General features: G+C 43.3%; 1 protein-coding gene across 1 annotated transcript in view; it reads right to left on the reverse strand.

Annotated features, from left to right (window-relative positions):
* Positions 1-17,511, reverse strand: part of DOCK2 (dedicator of cytokinesis 2) — a 430,752-nt gene that overhangs the window by 241,850 nt on the left and 171,391 nt on the right. The window contains exon 27 of the mRNA XM_023515279.1: positions 760-855. Within this exon, the coding sequence (XP_023371047.1) occupies positions 760-855 (96 nt within the window). The remainder of the gene's footprint in view (positions 1-759; positions 856-17,511) is intronic.

A 17,511-nucleotide genomic window follows, 5' to 3' on the forward strand; every position in this document is an offset into this window, starting at 1 on the left:
AAATGGATCATGTCTCATATGTGAGGCAACACATATATAAATGAGGAAGGGCCAGGGGCTATTTCAGGCCTGGCAATGATTTGGATTTTATGTTGAGTGAGATGGGAAACCACGGGCAGGTTTGAGCAGAGGAATGATGGGGTTGGGCATACTCATTTATGTTAGCGACTGGCCCCATTTGAACTTTTGGTCCTTGGTTTAAAGCAAGACGGGCGGAGGTTAAAGGGTTAGAAATGAGTTCTGTGTCTGGAGAGGGAAAATAAGCAGACCGTGGGGCAGAAGTCTCCCGATCTTCAGAATATAGTGTTTGCATGGACGAATAACCACAAACATGGCAATGACCTTGCATTAACCGGCTTCCATGGGCAGAGTTAACACACAATAAAGACACAAAGAAAACCAAGCTCCCGGGACCCAGAGACTGGGCACTACATGACTCTAGGCCAGAAGAAAAGGTTTCCAGTGAACAAGCATCTGGAACATTCTATCCCTTGTCATCTAAAAAGCTTCTCTTACTTCTTTCTTCACCAGTGACATCCAATCCTTGCTGGTCCACTTGACTCAGTAAACAAACCTTGGCTTATTTCAGCAACTTCAGCTGGATTTCACAGCCTCCCACCTAGGGAAATTCTGGCCCCTGTACCCTCAAACAAAGCACCAATCAGCACTGGATATGCCATGTGATCTGGTCCTTCAGAAAATCCCTTCCTAGACCCTGAAGAGTTTGAAATGTTTGACAAGAAGAAACAGTCTACTCACAATCAGAAAGTGATCCCGGCCCATTGTGATGACCGTCCGGTTCACGGTGCGAAGCAGCTGGACCATGATTTCTTGGATGTGGTGGTAGGTGAAGGCCTGCAACACAGAGACAGCTGCATGACCACTGGGAACATCACACCAACACTATTTTCCAACAGGCACAAACCATAGCGGTCAGACGTGATGATCTCCAACACCATCACCATCAACACCAAAAATGCCAGCACCCTCCTCCTCATCATATCTCCATCACCACACGCCGGGCACCAGGAATCTCACTAGTCACCTTAAATGTGAGCTAGTGAGCTCACTTAGGTTTTTAAATCAGGAACTTTGGGTTTAGAATACCAGGTCCAACAGAAATTAGTAGCACAGGGGTTAAGTTACATAACTCTCTAAACCCTGGTTTCTTCATCTAACGGTGAGGATCTGAGCTCGAGTAGGAGGGATGGGTCACACAGGTGCTGGAGAAGCAGAGGCACCTAACAAGGTAACCCGAAAGGTCAGCAACAGCAGGAAGCCTCGGTCACCCCTCAGCTGGAGAGAGAGAGGAGGCCGTGTTTCAGGAGCCCGGGGTTATTTAAGGGAAGCCACAACCCTGGGGTGCTTATACAATTGAAGCTGCATTGTCCACTCTGGGTAATTCACGGTGAGTCAGATTGTAACACCTGCCTACTTTAAATGAAGGTAGGTCCCTGAAGTTTTGTAAGACTTGCTGATGTTTTTTGAGCTTTTGCTGTGGTCGGTAAGGGTTTTATGCACATCCACCTACACCTCAGATCATGTTACTCCCATATTTGCACGGGTGGTCATGGCCAGATGGAAAGGCCTTGGCAGTTTAGGTTCAGAAGTTCTGGGTCTGAAGTTCAAGGCTGTCCTTGCCAGCTGTGTAATCTCACTTAACTTCTCTGAGCTACAGCTCTTTATCTACAAAATGTGGAAGATTCTCCCATGGTTGATGTGAGTGCAACATGAAATTTCGGAACAATACTCATGCCTGGTTCCAGAGCAGGAGGTTCTGTGGGTCTGAGATAGAGCCTGGCCACCAGCAGTTTCTGAATTTCATGCATGTTATTCTGATGGCTGAGAACCGTGCCATAGTACATTGCTTAGCTCTGGAGATAGAGGCTTGGGTTGAGGAAGAGCCTTGTGCCTCCAGGACCTAGCCAGTGCCTGACATCAATAAAGCACTAAATTGGCTCAGCACCCATAGCTCAGTGAGTAGGGCGCCGGCCACATACACTGAGGCAGGCGGTTGGAATCCACCCTGGGCCTACTAAACAAGAATGACAACTGCAACAGAAAAATAGCCAGGCATTGGGGAGGGCACCTATAGTCCCTGCTACTGGGGAAGCTGAGGCAAGAGAATTGCTTAAGCCCAAGAGATTGAGGTTGCTGTGAGCTGTGACTCCACAGCACTGTACCCAGGGCAACATAGTGAGACTCTGTGTCTCACAACATAAAACAATAAAGCACTAAATAAACGGTGACAGACGAAGTGGAGGACCACTCGTGCTTGTTTACATGCAGATTTGGAAAGAAACTTTGTAGCTCTCAACTTATCTGTGGTTTTGTCTCTAAATGATATCAATGGAAAGGAAACAGATTCACAGTTCATGGAGGGCCGGAAAAAAAGAGGTGTTTATTAAAAAACTCCTCCCCTCCCAGTGTGCTTTCAGTGACTTCGCATCTAAAGACCAATGACCCAGAGCCTTCTTTCACTTCGGCACTTCAACTAATCCCAGGTTCTCAAGCCCTGCAGAGCCACCAGTAGAACCCCTGCTTCCAGAGGGGGTGCCTGTGTTTCTCCACGTGCAGACAGACTGCAGTCTCTTCACCAGAGATGGGCTCCCACCACCCAGCCCTTTCCCCTCCTGAGGCTGGGAGCCGAGAAGACGGCATCTTCCCCAACTTCCTAGCTGAAAGTGAACCTCCTTTCTGCCCTCCTTCTCCTTTATGTCTTCAGCTTTTTTGCTGAAGTACAATCTCCTACATCTTTTATTATGTGAATATGATGTTCGTGGCTGTAACAGCCACAGCTGACATCTTTGAGGGCTTACTTGATTCCTAGAATTCTGCTAAGCACTGCACCTCATCTCACAACAAGATGAGCAACATTACAATCTGTTATTCAGACGAAGAAACATGAAGCTCAGAGGGGTTAATTAACTTGTCCAGGGTCACCCAGCTAGGAAGTCATGGAAAAAAACAAAATCCAAGCCAGCAGAGCTATTCCAGAGTATCCTCCAAACTCACCTAGTCAAACTGGAATATGACCACAGCTATCGCGGGGTTCATCAGCCTCCTTCCATCTGCCAAGGTGGACAGACCCTGCCTGCAACTGGGCTAACCTTGAACTCCTTCAATGACTTCTGATCATTATTTCCCTTCTCGGAAATCTTCACCGCTACTATATATTCATTCCTCCCTATCTCTCTGCATTCCTTTGCAATTTCATCAAATGTATATAACGGTTTCCATTTTGATGCTCCTTTTTTTCCAGGATTACATCTCTTCCCTTACCACCAGAGATATTAAAACCCCCTCTCTTGACCTCTTGCCCCTTGTTTCTTTCAAAGAGCCATTTCTTCTTAGAGCAAAGAGCAGCAATTAGACTACTCAGGAAGTTTGATATTTAAAAGTGGGAAACTGTCAAATTCAATTCATTTCACTCGGAAAGCTCCCCATAGAGGAGGTTGGGTAGCGGAGTGTTTTGAGATTAGACAGACTTGAGTTTGAATCTCAGTCTGCTAATTTGAGCTGGGCGACCTTGGGCAAATTGCTTTTCCACTCTAAGTTTCAGTTTCCTTCTTTAGAAAATGTGGCAAACAATAGGAACCTGAAGGTTATGGGTTTGAGGAGCAAATGAGGCAATGCAGGTAAAGACCTGGGTGCTCAGGGTGGGCGCACAGGAAGGCCCTACTCGGTGGTGGCTGCAACCCACATTCCCCTTGGTCCGCATCAGCACTCTGGCTGGCCTTGCAGATTCCCAGCACGTAGCAGAAAGCGCAGTACAAGGCAATGCATAATCTAAACTCCGGGCGATATCGAAATGTCACCCAAAGAATGTATAGCATATATGCAAATGGAAAACTTTCAAGATGACAAACCTGTGCTAAGCAGTAAAAGCGCAGCCACAAATCACCTACTGTTAATTGCTCCAGTGCCAGGCAAGTGGAGGGAAACTCTAGCAAAGTGTCTTCCGGGCTCGAACTAAACGGTGCCTTGTAATTGAAATGACAAAATCAGTCTTCCCATTATGGCCCTGGTAAAGAAATTAATCCATCCAACCTAAACACACTGCAAATTGTAGTGATTTTTTTTCCTTTTAATAATTATAGGCTGGGATGTCTGGAAGGAACTTCAAATGAAGTCCTATGCAGAAGCCCACTGCATAACCCAGCAGGAGGAGAATAAGGAGTATATGGGATGGGGCGGGGAGAGGGCACAGGGAGGAGTGGATGGGACAAGGGCAGGGGAGGGCACAGGAGGTATTAAGCCCTATCCTCGCAGCTCACCCTAGCCCTGTACCAGCCCCGGGACTGTGCAAAGTGCAACGTAAAACTACTGGTCTCCCCAGTGCTTCCAGAACAATAATAGAGCATAGCAAATATGAGAGTATGCTAAGTAATAACACACAGACACAGCACTTCATAACACTAAATCAAATTATGTGAAAGAATTCCCTTTTTGCATTTGCCTTTCATCCTTGCTAATGAGACCCAGGAGAAAAATTTCCCTTTGGTGCTAATATTTCTTTAACACCTCTCTGGTTCTTGCATAACCCCTTTTTCTAACACAGAGGGAAGTCCTCAGGTCAAAGGAGGCAGCAAACAGCATCTAAGTAGAACTTAATAACATTGGTTTTGTTTTTATTGTGTTTACTTTTTAAAGTTAGCTACATTTATGGCCTGTGTGGAGGGGAAAGGTCCAAAACTTAGAAATAAAGCAAAATGAGGATTGGATGACATTTTAGGAGAACATTTCTGATAAATCCAATCAAAAGCCCTTTTATTCTCTCGGGAAATGTAACTTCGATTAACCCCCAACAGCTGATTAGAAATTGGAACCTTGGGAACCTTGTAGAGTTAGGAGTCAACTTGCAGAACAAACGGCCAAACGTGGTGTCTGTTGCTTTGCTAAAACTTGTGCTTTTATTACTCTGTAGCAAGTGTAACTGTCTTATATCAAATGATAATTTTATACAAGCTTCTCTTCTCTCACAAGAAGTCAAGAATCCTGAATTCTTCAGAACCAGCTCATTAGTTGTTCAGCTTATTCCCTGGTTTATCCATTATAAACTTTGCTATATGCTCAGTCTCTAACTGGGTAAGGTGCTATTTCTAACAATAATTCTATTGATCCTTTTACACAAACGATGCTGTTTTTTTTTTTTTTTTGCAGTTTTTGGCCAGGGCTGGGTTTGAACCCGCCACCTCAGGCATATGGGGCTGGCACCCTACTCCTTTGAGCCACAGGCACCACCCCCAACGATGCTGACTATTTACAGGGGTGATAACAAACTTTATTTTGTCAAAGTTATAAATGTATCTAACTTTTTTGAAATTCTCAAGCTTTATTAAGAAAAACAAAACAAAACAAAAAGTAACAGTCTCTCACGGGCCCTTTGCCAGAGGAATTTCTATACTTCTTTTAGTGGTTGTGGCTGTTATTTCGGTATTTGTGATCATACTGCCAATAATAGACTTGTGTGATCCCCTTTTTAGCCCTCCCCCCACCACACTCTCTGACATCCTTTATCAACTGTGCACCATTCAAGACAAGCATTTCCCTGTAACCTTTCCCCGACCCCCCAGGCACATGCCTCCCTCCCATTTCTCCTTCTTCCCATAGTTACAGCACAATTTTTCTTTCAATAATATTTAGTATTTAAAATATTTTCACTATATAAATACCATTCTTCTCCAAGAATGGACTGTAACCTATGATGAATTCCCATTTCTTATACAACTTACCACTTCCCAAAAGGAAAAAAAAAAAAAAGAAAGCAATTTGGAAAAATCCAAAGATCCTTTTAGTCCTCTGAATATTTATGTTTTTTTTTTAATACTATCTTTCTCCTGATTTCCAATTGCCTCTCCTGCTTTTTGAAGGTCACTGCGCCTGTTTTACAAAGTTCGCTTTGCCTTGCGAAGACCGTTTCCTCCAAGCTGCTTTCCTTTTGTTTGCTTGTTTCTCCCTTGCTTTTCTGTCTTAGAATTGTTCCTGAGGTCTGTTTATTTACTTTATTTATTAATCTTTTTGAGGCAGAGTCTCACTTTGTCACCTTGGGTGCACTGCCATGGCGTCACAGCTCACAGAAACCTCCAACTCTTGGGCTTAAGTGATCCTCTTGCCTCAGCCTCCCACATAGCTGGACCTACAGGCAATCCACCTGCCTCAGCCTCCACCAGAGTGCTAGGATTATAGGCATGAGTCACCTCCCTGGCCTCCTTCCTTAGGTTTCTTTAAACCCCCCAAAGGCACGTTCTCATTTTGGCATGGGTGACACTAACATGATCGCTGGCTCTGAGCATGTGAACAGGGCTTGTGGGCTGGGAGCTGCACTGCAGGGTGCTCTGGCTAGGACATTCACTTGGAGAGACTCCAATATCAATATATGCAAATCTTTCTTCTTAGGCTGGATGGATTCCACAGACAAGAATTACCTGATCCCCTGCCCAGGTTAAGGCCTGGCTAACAGCATCACAGGGCTGAGTAGGAGGAAAGTGCTGGAGGTTTTTGCCTCCGGATGCCTACTTTGATTAAAATCTGCTGTAGAGTGAGGTATCACTGCCCTCAATTATGTCTGGCGTCTCCTAGTCCAGATGCCTCTGTTTTATCTCCTTTATAGAATAAGCTCCCTGTGACTCAGCTGCATGGAGTCAGGCTGCTGCTTTAACAGACTTTCCATTGATCCTCCCATTTGAGCTCCTCTTCTTCATTCCCCCTTCCAGGGGCATCTGGTATTACCTTTTCCTGAAACTCTGCTTTAGATCGGATGAATCCTAACTTTCTCCACTGCTGGCTGTCTCCACTCCAGACTGGAAAAATACTCTTCTCTAGTCTGCTAAGGCATCTATTAACTTTCCATATGCTTTCTACCTTCCTTTAAAAAACCAAAACTCTTTTGCTTTTTCCTTCATTGTATTTTCAAGAGGGTGCAAACGAGGTGCCTGTTTTGATCTACCACCTTTACAGAGAATTCTACCCTAAGTTTTCATATTTACATATTTTTAAATGAGTTCATTGCATCAAAACATTAAAAGTACATGCGATAATGATTTTTTTTAACTGCGGGTGTTTTATACAAATGTCTTGAGGTTTTGAAAAGAGTGATAGAGCAATCTCTAATTTTACAGAAAGAAACACTCTGGCTTTGGGAAGAGGTTTATTACACAAGGTCATGTGACAAGTGATGTCAACAGGAAGCGTCTTCAGTGCTAGAATGAAACACCAGTTCTGCTGAGCAATGTGGAGGCTCCAGCAGGCAGCGGCCTTGGCCTTGTGTTCATGCCAAGGACAATCCCACCTTCTCCACCTGCTTCGTTCTTTGGCCTTTTCAGTACGAAGATGAACGTCACAAGGTCATAGCCACAGAGTGAAATCCAAAGGCCTGTTTTTCTTTAATAAAAGAGAAATGATGCATATTCTGACAGTGGAAATCGCTACAGTCTATGGTTGCTACTATTTTTCTCTGTTCTATGTTCCTATGCAAGAGGTCTTTTTAATTTCTTCCTTATCTTGAAGGCACCATAAACACTTACCTAGAAAGAAAATATCGAACTTTGAAAAGGGCGTAATCATTATCATTTAAAGTGAAGGCCCCCTTTCTCTTTTGTTGGTCTCCAGGAGGAATGTGATTTTTGCATGAGTTCTAGGTTTAGTGCTGTCTGTCTTCTTCCTTCTGTTTGAACTGGTTTCTGTCCTGAAACATGTTACTGCTCATTGCATGAACAGAGCTGCAGAGGCAGCTGGGGACAGATAGCTCAGAGGGGTAGAGTCAAGGGTCAGCAAGGCTGGAGAGTGGCGTTGCTGTGTCTCAAGATTGTTGCCTCTCCCACCCGCAGGGTGAGCCTCTGTTTCACTGGGCAGCACCTCACGTTGTCACGAGTGGCTTGTACTTGGCATTAGCCTTCTCTCAAAGGCAAAGGTTAGAGTTGGTGACGGAAGGATACAATAAAAAGCAAAAGAAGATACGGGTTTGAATTCTGACACAGCTGTTAACTAGCAAGTTGTACAGTCTTCTTATAGGCCAGGAGCTGTGCATATAGACTTGGCATATTATAATCTCACTTAACTTTTTAATAAAATCCCACTGAAGTCTAAGATGTTTAGTAACCTGCCCAGGAATGGTCCCCTCACAGGTGGGGAGGGGACCATCATTCCGCACTCTTTCCATCATATGAAGTATGGTGGTGCTGCCACACAGGACCAGTGTTTTAGGCCTTCTACAACCTCTTTGGAAACTTCTTCTGGGATTATGAAAAGCACTCTGCAAAAACAGTGTCTCCATGCACGAGAACTATGGAGTTGCTACTAACTATGCCTTTCCCTTATCCGTCATTGACCTTGACCAGTCTTGCCTTTCTAAGCCACAGTTTCTCCATCTGTACACTGGACACAGTGTCACCCACAGTGTCAGAACTGTGTTGAGAAATGTAGCTAGTTCCAACACGGATAGCTAATGTTTTCTGAGTTTTTACTATGTGCTACATACTCTTCTAAGTACTTCACATACATGAACTTAAGGAATCCTGAAAGCACCTGTAAAATGAAGGAAATACTTCTATGATTCCAGATTGACAGGGGGAGAAATTGCAATTCCAACTGTGGTCATGGAAATGCTAATCCAGGTTCCAAACCAGGCCTGCGGGACTTGAGTTCAGGCTTGTAAGTGCCACTGCCTCCATCTCTTAGGGACAAATGGATGTGGCAGCACTTTGCAGAGGGTAAATCATCCTGCAAATTTGTCCAAAGAACATCATAAGACAAACATTTGTGGCTGTTTGTAGCAATATTGTATAGTTTATAATATCTAAATGTAGCAAGCAAGATAAATGTGCCCAAATTGGGAATCATATTATATGCATGATTTATTCACACAATGGAGCAGGAGAAGGTAGATAGATCTCAATCTGGACAGATATCCTTAATATACTCAGAATATAGGCCTATTTATTTGTTTATCTATTTTGGAACATATTTTGCTACGTCCAAAAAGTCTGGAAATATGTATGGCAAACCATTAGCAATGGTATCGTTGAGGAGGGAGAAGAGGGAGAGATGTGAGGTTAAAGAGATAATTTTACTTGCTGTGGCTTATTAGAAATTTTCATAATAATCTATAAAATAAAGGAAACAGAACTATTTCCCTATTGAACAGAAATGATAATTAGTCTACAGTCCAAGACTGAGTGGATACATCCCAGCGGTGTACATCCCAGGGTACAACAGGAAACTCTGCATTTAGGGGTGACGCACTGCTGAGGTCATGGCTCGCCCCTTCCTCATGCCCCACTGAATCTGACACCTGAGGCTGGGGTCACAGATGTCACCTCGGTGCTCACAAGCTGAATGACTATTGTCAACATCCCTAACCCGAGACAGAAAAGCAAAGTAAAAAGTAACCAGGGTTGACTATTTTTAAGGCACAACTATGAAACATTTTATGCCATTTACCAAATACTTTTAACTTCCATTTTCTGGCAGTTTTTTTTTTTTTTAAATGTACTTAAAGCAACCAGGGGAAAAACATAGAGCAAAACCATCACTTTCAACAACAATAAAAACTCTCATTGTGCTTAGAGCAGAACACTGTTTTTATTCAGATTTTCTATAAAGTGTTTTGTGAGGGCTTTTATTAAAATATACTAGAAGCTCCAACCTGCAGTCAAGAGTGGAAAAAATTAACCTCCCAAAGTCTGTAAGTCCAATATCTTCGTGCGGATGAGTGAAGACTAGTTGAGGACACAAATGAATAAAGAACGTAAGTAATGTCTGTTGAATTTTTACTACATATCAGACAGTGGGCTGTGTGTTTTGTATTTATTATCTCAAGGAGTCTTGATAAAAGCCCCAGGGATCATTATTACCCCATTTTAACATGCAAAATAGGATTCATTCTAATTATTATTATTATCGTTCCATATTTATTGAGCACTTAATATATGCCAGAGTCCATAATAAGTGCTTTACAAATACCAACTCATTTAATTCACAGAAGTCTTATAAATCTGCTACATCATTTCTGCCCATGTTATAAATGAGGAAATTAAGAGGCTTATGTAACTTTGTCCAGAGCCTCAGAATTGTAGGTGATCGAGCTGGATTTGAATCCATGTCTTCTTAATTTGTGAGGCTCTTGTATTATTACAGCTATTTATAGCAACATTCATGTATCTAAAAGTAATAAGCAAGACAATACCCACAAATCAGGAATCTTATTATATAAATGATGGTTTATATACACAGTGGAATAGTAGATAATAGATACGTCTTCACCAAGGGAATTATAACTCCGGATTATTTTCTGGAAAGAGCAGGTTCATCTGCTTTCAAATCTTAGATTATACCACTCAACCTCCTTTCTTGGATCTCTTTGGAGAAAGGAGCAGGCTCTAGACAAAGTTACTTTTGAAGGCCCCATTTCACATTAGAGGTCAAAAATATCAAAAAGAGGGCACGCTTGTAGTTCAATGGGTTGGGCACTAGTCACATACACTGAGGCTGGGGGGTTCGAACCTGGCCTGGGCCAGCTAAAACAACAATGACAACTGTAACAACAACAACAAAATAGTCAGGCATTGTGGCGGGCGCCTCTAGTCCCAGCTATGTGGGAGGCTGAGGTAAGAGAATCGCTTAAGCGCAAGGTTTGAGTTTGCGATGAGCTGTGACACCAGAGCACTCTATTAAGGACACCAAAAAAAAAAAAAAAAAAAACCCTCTCGAATTAAATATAATTAAAATACAACTGCATAGGAGTTTAGTTGTAGTTGACTAGGTAGCTAATATTCTATTCATTTTGCAAATAATTACCTAAGCAATTATTAATTTCAATTTTGTGTTTTGTTTCATATGTTAATGTCAATTAACATTTGGAGCCAATGCACTCCCAGGGCTGGGTCCTGTGCACACACTGTACTACCGTAGAAAGTGCCAAAGCTTAACTGCACATTGAACTAAAAAAACAAATGGCCATGCAGGAGGGGGCTCATGTGAGGCTTCCACTGCAGAAAGGGGAGTCCATGAGCTGTTTGTAATATTTCAAAAAACTTAACAGAAATTGTATATTCACTCATCTGCAGTATTACTGCATGAGCTAATTAAAATGTCAGGGCTTCCTGTCTTAATAAGAACAAGATAAATTCCTGGTAGGCAACCTGTTTAACTCTGCTTGTCAGAAAATTCTGAATGGTGTGAGCACCATATAGTGTTCAATTTTTTTTAACTGAACACGCTAATTACTTAATGTTTAATGCATGCTGCTTGTTTGGGTAATGACATACAGTCGACCACCTCCCTACACTGACCACCTCCTTAAGTTGACCGGACATGCACCACATGTATGTATCGGTACAGTAGGCCTAGTTCCTTATGTTGACCACCTCCATGTGCTGACCAGCTTGTTATAGTCCCTTGAGTGCTCAACTTAGAGATTTTACTGTATTTTAAAACATGCACCCATGTTTTGAGAAAACATGGTAGGCATAGGATGAGAAAAGGACTCGTTGGTGGTGAAAGGCTTTGCAACTATTTTTCAGAAAGCCACCCACGCTATGACCCCCACACTTCCCTTTCCTGACTCCCCAGAGCTTTCTCCCTCTCTCCATTACTTCCCTCTCCTCTCTCCCCCTCCACTGGCCATCTAGAGTTTCTCTTCTATTTTCTTTTATTTCCTTTTGCTTTATGCTGCTATTGTATCACTAGCCCTGAGCGAGAGGATTCAAGTGCTAGTCTATAAGCTCTTCTGAGATAGGTGATCTTCACATCTCCACTGCTACCTCCTTCCCTGCCCACAACGCTGAGCAATTTGCTTGTGAATCATCTGTGAGTTCCTTGAGAATAGGTCTATGTCATTACTTTAGGTCCAACATCCAGCACAGGTACCTGACACGGAATAAGTGATAGCCATGATTTTATCATGTGGATGTAGGTTTCATTTAAATCCTTAATGAGAAAAGCTAATAGCAAATATCAGGTAACTGTCTTAGACAGTGAGGAGAGATTCTTAGATGAGAGGGTGGAACCAGGATGCAGACTCTGGAAGGTCTGTGCTGCACTGGCAACACAGCCTGACCTCATACAAAAGACAAAAGGGGTGCTTAGGGGAAGACAGAGACTAGAAAATATATACAGTCTGCTACCCTCCTTCCTACAGTGATGACACCCCTAGCGATCCCGCCATCCTCCACATGAACACAGACATCAGACAGCTTACTCACTGATATTGATTCAGTCACCTCAGCAGGGTCTCCCCAAAGCAAAACTCAGCTGTCCTCGTTTCTTTAAAATGGAGTCTTCCTACAATCCCTCCCAAGTCAGGCAGGCACAAAGCCAACCCAGGAGCCTGGTCTCATGAGACATTGCAGTTTCCTGGGCCTTCGCTAGTATTCAGAGCCCAATCTCACTGACCAGTCTGCTTAGGGATCATTGATTATACCAAAAACTTTAAAAAAAAATTACCAGCAACAGGAGGCTTTAAAATCTCACCCTTGCACCTCTTTTCTTTTTTCTGGGAAAGGAAAGAAGTATGTCAATCTTAAATGCAAGAGAATTGGCCAGAAAAGACCAATAAATCTGGAGAGCGAATGTGTTACCCTCTGAACTATGTGTGTGATCACACGGACATCAATGTTGGGTTTTTTCAGTTCAGATTGGGTATAATCAAAACCCTCCCCAGAAACCCACATGTATAAAGAACAAGCAGTAGAGAATCTGTGCCCCTCTCCATGGTGCTGACACAATGACTGCCTTTCAGAATAGGGGCATCTCTCCTGGTCTTGAGAGGAATATTCTCTCTCTCTCTCTCTCCTGAGTCTCACACAGTGTGAGTCTCAGTCTTAATGTTGATAAAACATGTGTGATTTTTTTTCTCTGTTCTCTAATTATAACTGATGATGTCAACATATTTTTAAGGTTCTGTCACATTCCTAACACCACCATTCTCATCCTGCTTTTTCTGGAAAGGTTAGGCTGTGTGATTCCACTTCCCTTACTATTCTCTCAGATCAACCTCTACATCAACACAAATGCGGGAGAGGGAGGCGCGTTTATTCTCCCTAATTTATTTCAAATTTTCCAGTTTAATCTCTGGTTTCTGGTGCCTTTCCTAACAATAAGACAGCCACCTCATGTCCCAGTGTCCATGATATCTGCAGTGCTCTGATCCTTCTCTGACCAGCTGGTCAGTGGGAAACCCTCTGCGGTGAGTGTTCAGCCACCTTATATTCTCAGCCAGTAACAACCTCGCTTCATCGGGTGGTATAACCAATTCATCTGGAACCAAGTGTTTATTCCTGGAAGTACATTAAGAGTTTCTTTCAGATAAGTGTGTTGCATCTGGAAGCCATTGTCTGCCGCCAGCACTCTTGGGTCTGGGGTGAATTTAGATTCTTGAGAAGCTGCTTAAACATCAGGCAGCTTCTCCTCCCCAGCCCCTGCCCTACCCAAAACGAGGTGGCCAGGCTAACGACTATTCTAACTCAATATGCAATTCATACCCATGGCTGCATATTTAGGACGAACTGGAGATTATATATGTATATCTATATTTTCACGCCCAGGTTCCACCCCTTACTGATTCTAAATCTCTGGAGGTAAGACGCAAGCACTGTTACTGTTCGAAAGGTTTGCACGTAAATTCTGATAGGTACTTGGTACTACTGACTCACTCTGTGCCATCTCCATCTTAGATGCTGAGGATTCAAAGACAGAAAATCCAGTCTCTGCTTTTAAGAGGCCACAGTATGAGGCTGAGGCTAGGTGCAGTGGATAGCACCTGTAATCCCAGCACTCTGGGAGGCTGAGGCAATCTCAGGAGTTTGCGACCAATCTGAGCAAGAGCAAGACCCCACCTCTGAAAAATAGCTGACCACTGTGGCAGCCACCTGTAGTTCCAGCTACTTGGGAGGCTGAAGCAAGAGGATCACTTGAGCCCAGGAGTTTTGAGGTTGCTGTGAGCTATGACAGCAGAGCACTCTACTGAAAGCAACAAAGTGAGACTTCATCTCAAAAAAAAGAAAAAAAAAAAGCCTTTTCTGAGGAAGCTCAGAAAAGAGATGAGTGACTCAGTCCAGGGGAATCTGGGAAGATGTCCTCAGGAAGATGCTGTCAGAACCAGCTGGGAGAAGTTAGTGCCTCATGAGGTCTATGCAAAAGTTAAGTAAGGCTTTACTGTGAGTACATTTATATACTAAGCACAACCAAATAACATGTAATTCACTCTTGCTACCAACCCCTTTCTCTGAACCTATGTCAAGTCTCAGAGTGGGACAGACCAGCTACTCTCAGTTTCCTACCCGCTCCCTGGAATTCTATTTTATTATTATTATCAGTTAATATGACAGTGCATATGATTAGGTTGCATTACTTGTGTTTATAAGGTAAAGTCCAAAGTGTGGGTTATAATGGAGTCCTTCACCCAGGAAGTGTGCCATATACCCCTACATTATACCAAATTAGGTGGGTGCTCCCGGGAATTTTTGTCATCTTCTTCCCACCATCATGATGCCTTAGTGAAGTGGAGCTCACCACACCTTCACCCTGGAGCGTGGGCAGCTGCTTGTAGGAGTTCCGTCCACTGGGGCTGGTGGGGTTCTGTTTCTCCCGGGCCCTACCCCATCCAGTCTTGGTAAGCTCATCCTCCACACAGGGGACAAGCAGAGGTCAACTGAGGAAAGCATGTTTTTACTGTGTCTGAGACGCCCTTCTCCCTGAGTCACATGTCAATCTCCTGCACATCGGTCCAAAAACTCAGCACAATCGCCACTTTGGGGAAGGCTTTCCTGCCTCTCCTACTCAATACTCCCATCTTATTCCAGGTGGAGCTGGTGCTTCTTTGATTTCCTGCAAAAACTTCATTCATAGTTCTTGGGAGTAGCAGAGCACACTTCTCAATTTTGTAAGTCCAAAATGTAGCGTCTTGCCTGATACAGAGTAAGCACAAAGTACGGGCCTAAATGTGTGAGGGGAATGTGTCCATGGATGGATGGTTGAGATAGCTGGATAGAAGGACAACTGAACGGGTTAACAATATCGCCTAAATCTACCTCATATCTTATCATTTCAGAGCTGGCTGCCAAATAATAGACATGTGAAGTCACCCGTTCTCTAAAAAGACACCAGCAACTTCTCTCTTTTTCCGCTTAGGTGTGCCCTCCCCTTCCCATCTTCCTCCACCTTTTACCAAGCAGCCAAGAGAATGTGTTGTGACTTGTCTTCCAGGACAGGTTTTAGGTGGATAAATAATTGGTCCTCTAGGGGTGCTTTTAGAGGAGTATAACTACTTTCCTCCCTTCACTGAATTATGTCAGTCCTTGTCTCCAGATACAAAACCGTAGGCATTTTTATTAACGTACTTGGCCCCAGGAAGCCCCTGTTTTTACTTACCCTCAGATGAGGTATAGGGGGAAAGTTTGGATTTAGATGAATTAAATTCTGGCTCTGCCACTAACTTGCTTGTAGCCTAAGCCTATTTATTTAAATGCCTATAAGCCTCAGTTTGTTCAGCAGTAACATACGGATGATAACACCTTCTTCACAGGATTGTGGCAAAAATTAATTGACTTTGGTATATAAAGTGGCTGGCCCAGTGTTTGGCTTAAAGCGGGCATTTACTAACATGTGGTTTATGAATAACATTATATTATTATCTCTCTCTCTCTCTCTTTTTTTTTGAGACAGAATCTCACTTTATTGCCCTTGGTAGAGTGCCATGGCATCATAATTCATAGCAACCTCCAACTTTGGGGCTTAAGTGATCCTATTGCCTCAGCCTCCCGAGTAGCTGGGACCACAGGTGCCCACCATAAGACCTGGCTACTTTTTAGAGATGAGGTCTAGCTCTTGCTCAGGCAGGTCTCAAACTCATGAGCTCATCCACCTGCCTGGGTCTCCCAGAGTGCTAGGATTACCGGTGTGAGTCACCATGCCAAGCTATATTATTATCTTAAAAGCACAGATCTATCATGCATTAGAATAAAAGGCATCCATGAATAATTAAGATAAAACATAAGATTGAATTCAAATAATTTAAACCTTTGGGCTCCACCCCCAGGATCCTAAACATTTGTATTCCCTTACCAGAAGTTAGCAATACTGAAGTTTGGAAAAGCTTGAAAGTAACTGAAACCTCTCATCACTCTTTCACAGATATGTTTAAGTGACCTGTCTCAGATCACACGGACTGTTTGTTAGATCTAGAGCGAGAAACAGAACCCACATCTTCCCCAAAGTTGCTGGAAGGCCCTAACATCAAATATTGCCCTCCCTATCACCACCACAGTGTAACCAATACTGCACTAAAAACAGGCATCATTAATTAATTAAATACTTTCTGAGGGACTACATTTGAGCAAGAGAGAAGGAAAGAAAAAGCATATATTAAGTATTAATCACGTGCTCAGCAACTTGGTAGTTATGATTTCACAAGATATTACAGAGAGGTTAGCTGAGGCTCAGAGAGGCCATGTAATTTTCCAAAACTCACACAGTGTGTGGTGATACTAGAATTCAAATTCATGCCTGTGTGTTTTCAAAGCCTGCAATCTTTCAGATAGAATTTAACTTGGTGCAAATCAACCAATATTTATCAACCGCTCGCTATACGAGGATGTGGCAACAAATAGGCAGGTGGAGCGTTTGTGCTCCTGGGGCTCATGACCTGGAGGAGACAGCAGACATTGTAAAGGTGAGCACAGCAGATGAATATGGTAAAGTTCAGACAAGGTCCATAAACGCTTCAGGGAATGAGGAGAGACAAAGAAGAGGCTCTCTCTGCCCCCCGTTCAAATACACCATAGGATAAGCATGCTCACTCACATAGGTGGCCTGGAAATGTGACCCACCCTGAGCCATTCTCTCTGGGAGAAGAGGTATGCTGAACTCTTAAACTCACTCACAAACAACTGGGGAGCACGGCAACACTCAGAGTTGGTACTCATTTTTTATATGATGTTTTAATGCAACAGCAGCAGATTTATCTTTCTCATTAGGTTCTGCTGAGTATAAAAAATAAAATAAGTGTCAGCATGTATTTCTAGAAAGTAGACTAATTGAAGATGGGAAGATCAATCAAACCTCAGAGATTAATTATTGAGTATCTGCTCGGAGCTCGGCACTATGCCCAGGCAGTGTAGAAATACACACACAGGAGAACCCAAGACTGGCTCAGCCCTATCCTCTGAGGGTCTGTAAAGCAGATACGGAACACACATGGGAGGGCACTTCCAGTAAGTGCTAGCCCATGTCAAATTTCAGAGAGACAAGGTGAGCATAGTGGATGAGTGTCAAATATGGTGAAGTTTGTACAATGTCTGTGGAATGGGCCAGATGGATCAGAAACAAGGAAAATTAACCCAGCTTTCAAAAGATAGATATGATGTAAATATTCAGAGAAAGTTCCCTGTAGCAGCAAGAGGAGTCTTGACCATGGACAGAGACAGAGGACAAGATGTGCTCTGAGGCTCCACGCCTGTGGCTCAAGAGGCTAGGGCGCCAGCCACATACACCTAAGGTGGCGGGTTTGAATCC

This window comes from Otolemur garnettii, unplaced genomic scaffold (assembly GCF_000181295.1).
Source record: "Otolemur garnettii isolate 467f Iridium unplaced genomic scaffold, OtoGar3 scaffold00003, whole genome shotgun sequence".
Taxonomy (NCBI): domain Eukaryota; kingdom Metazoa; phylum Chordata; class Mammalia; order Primates; family Galagidae; genus Otolemur; species Otolemur garnettii.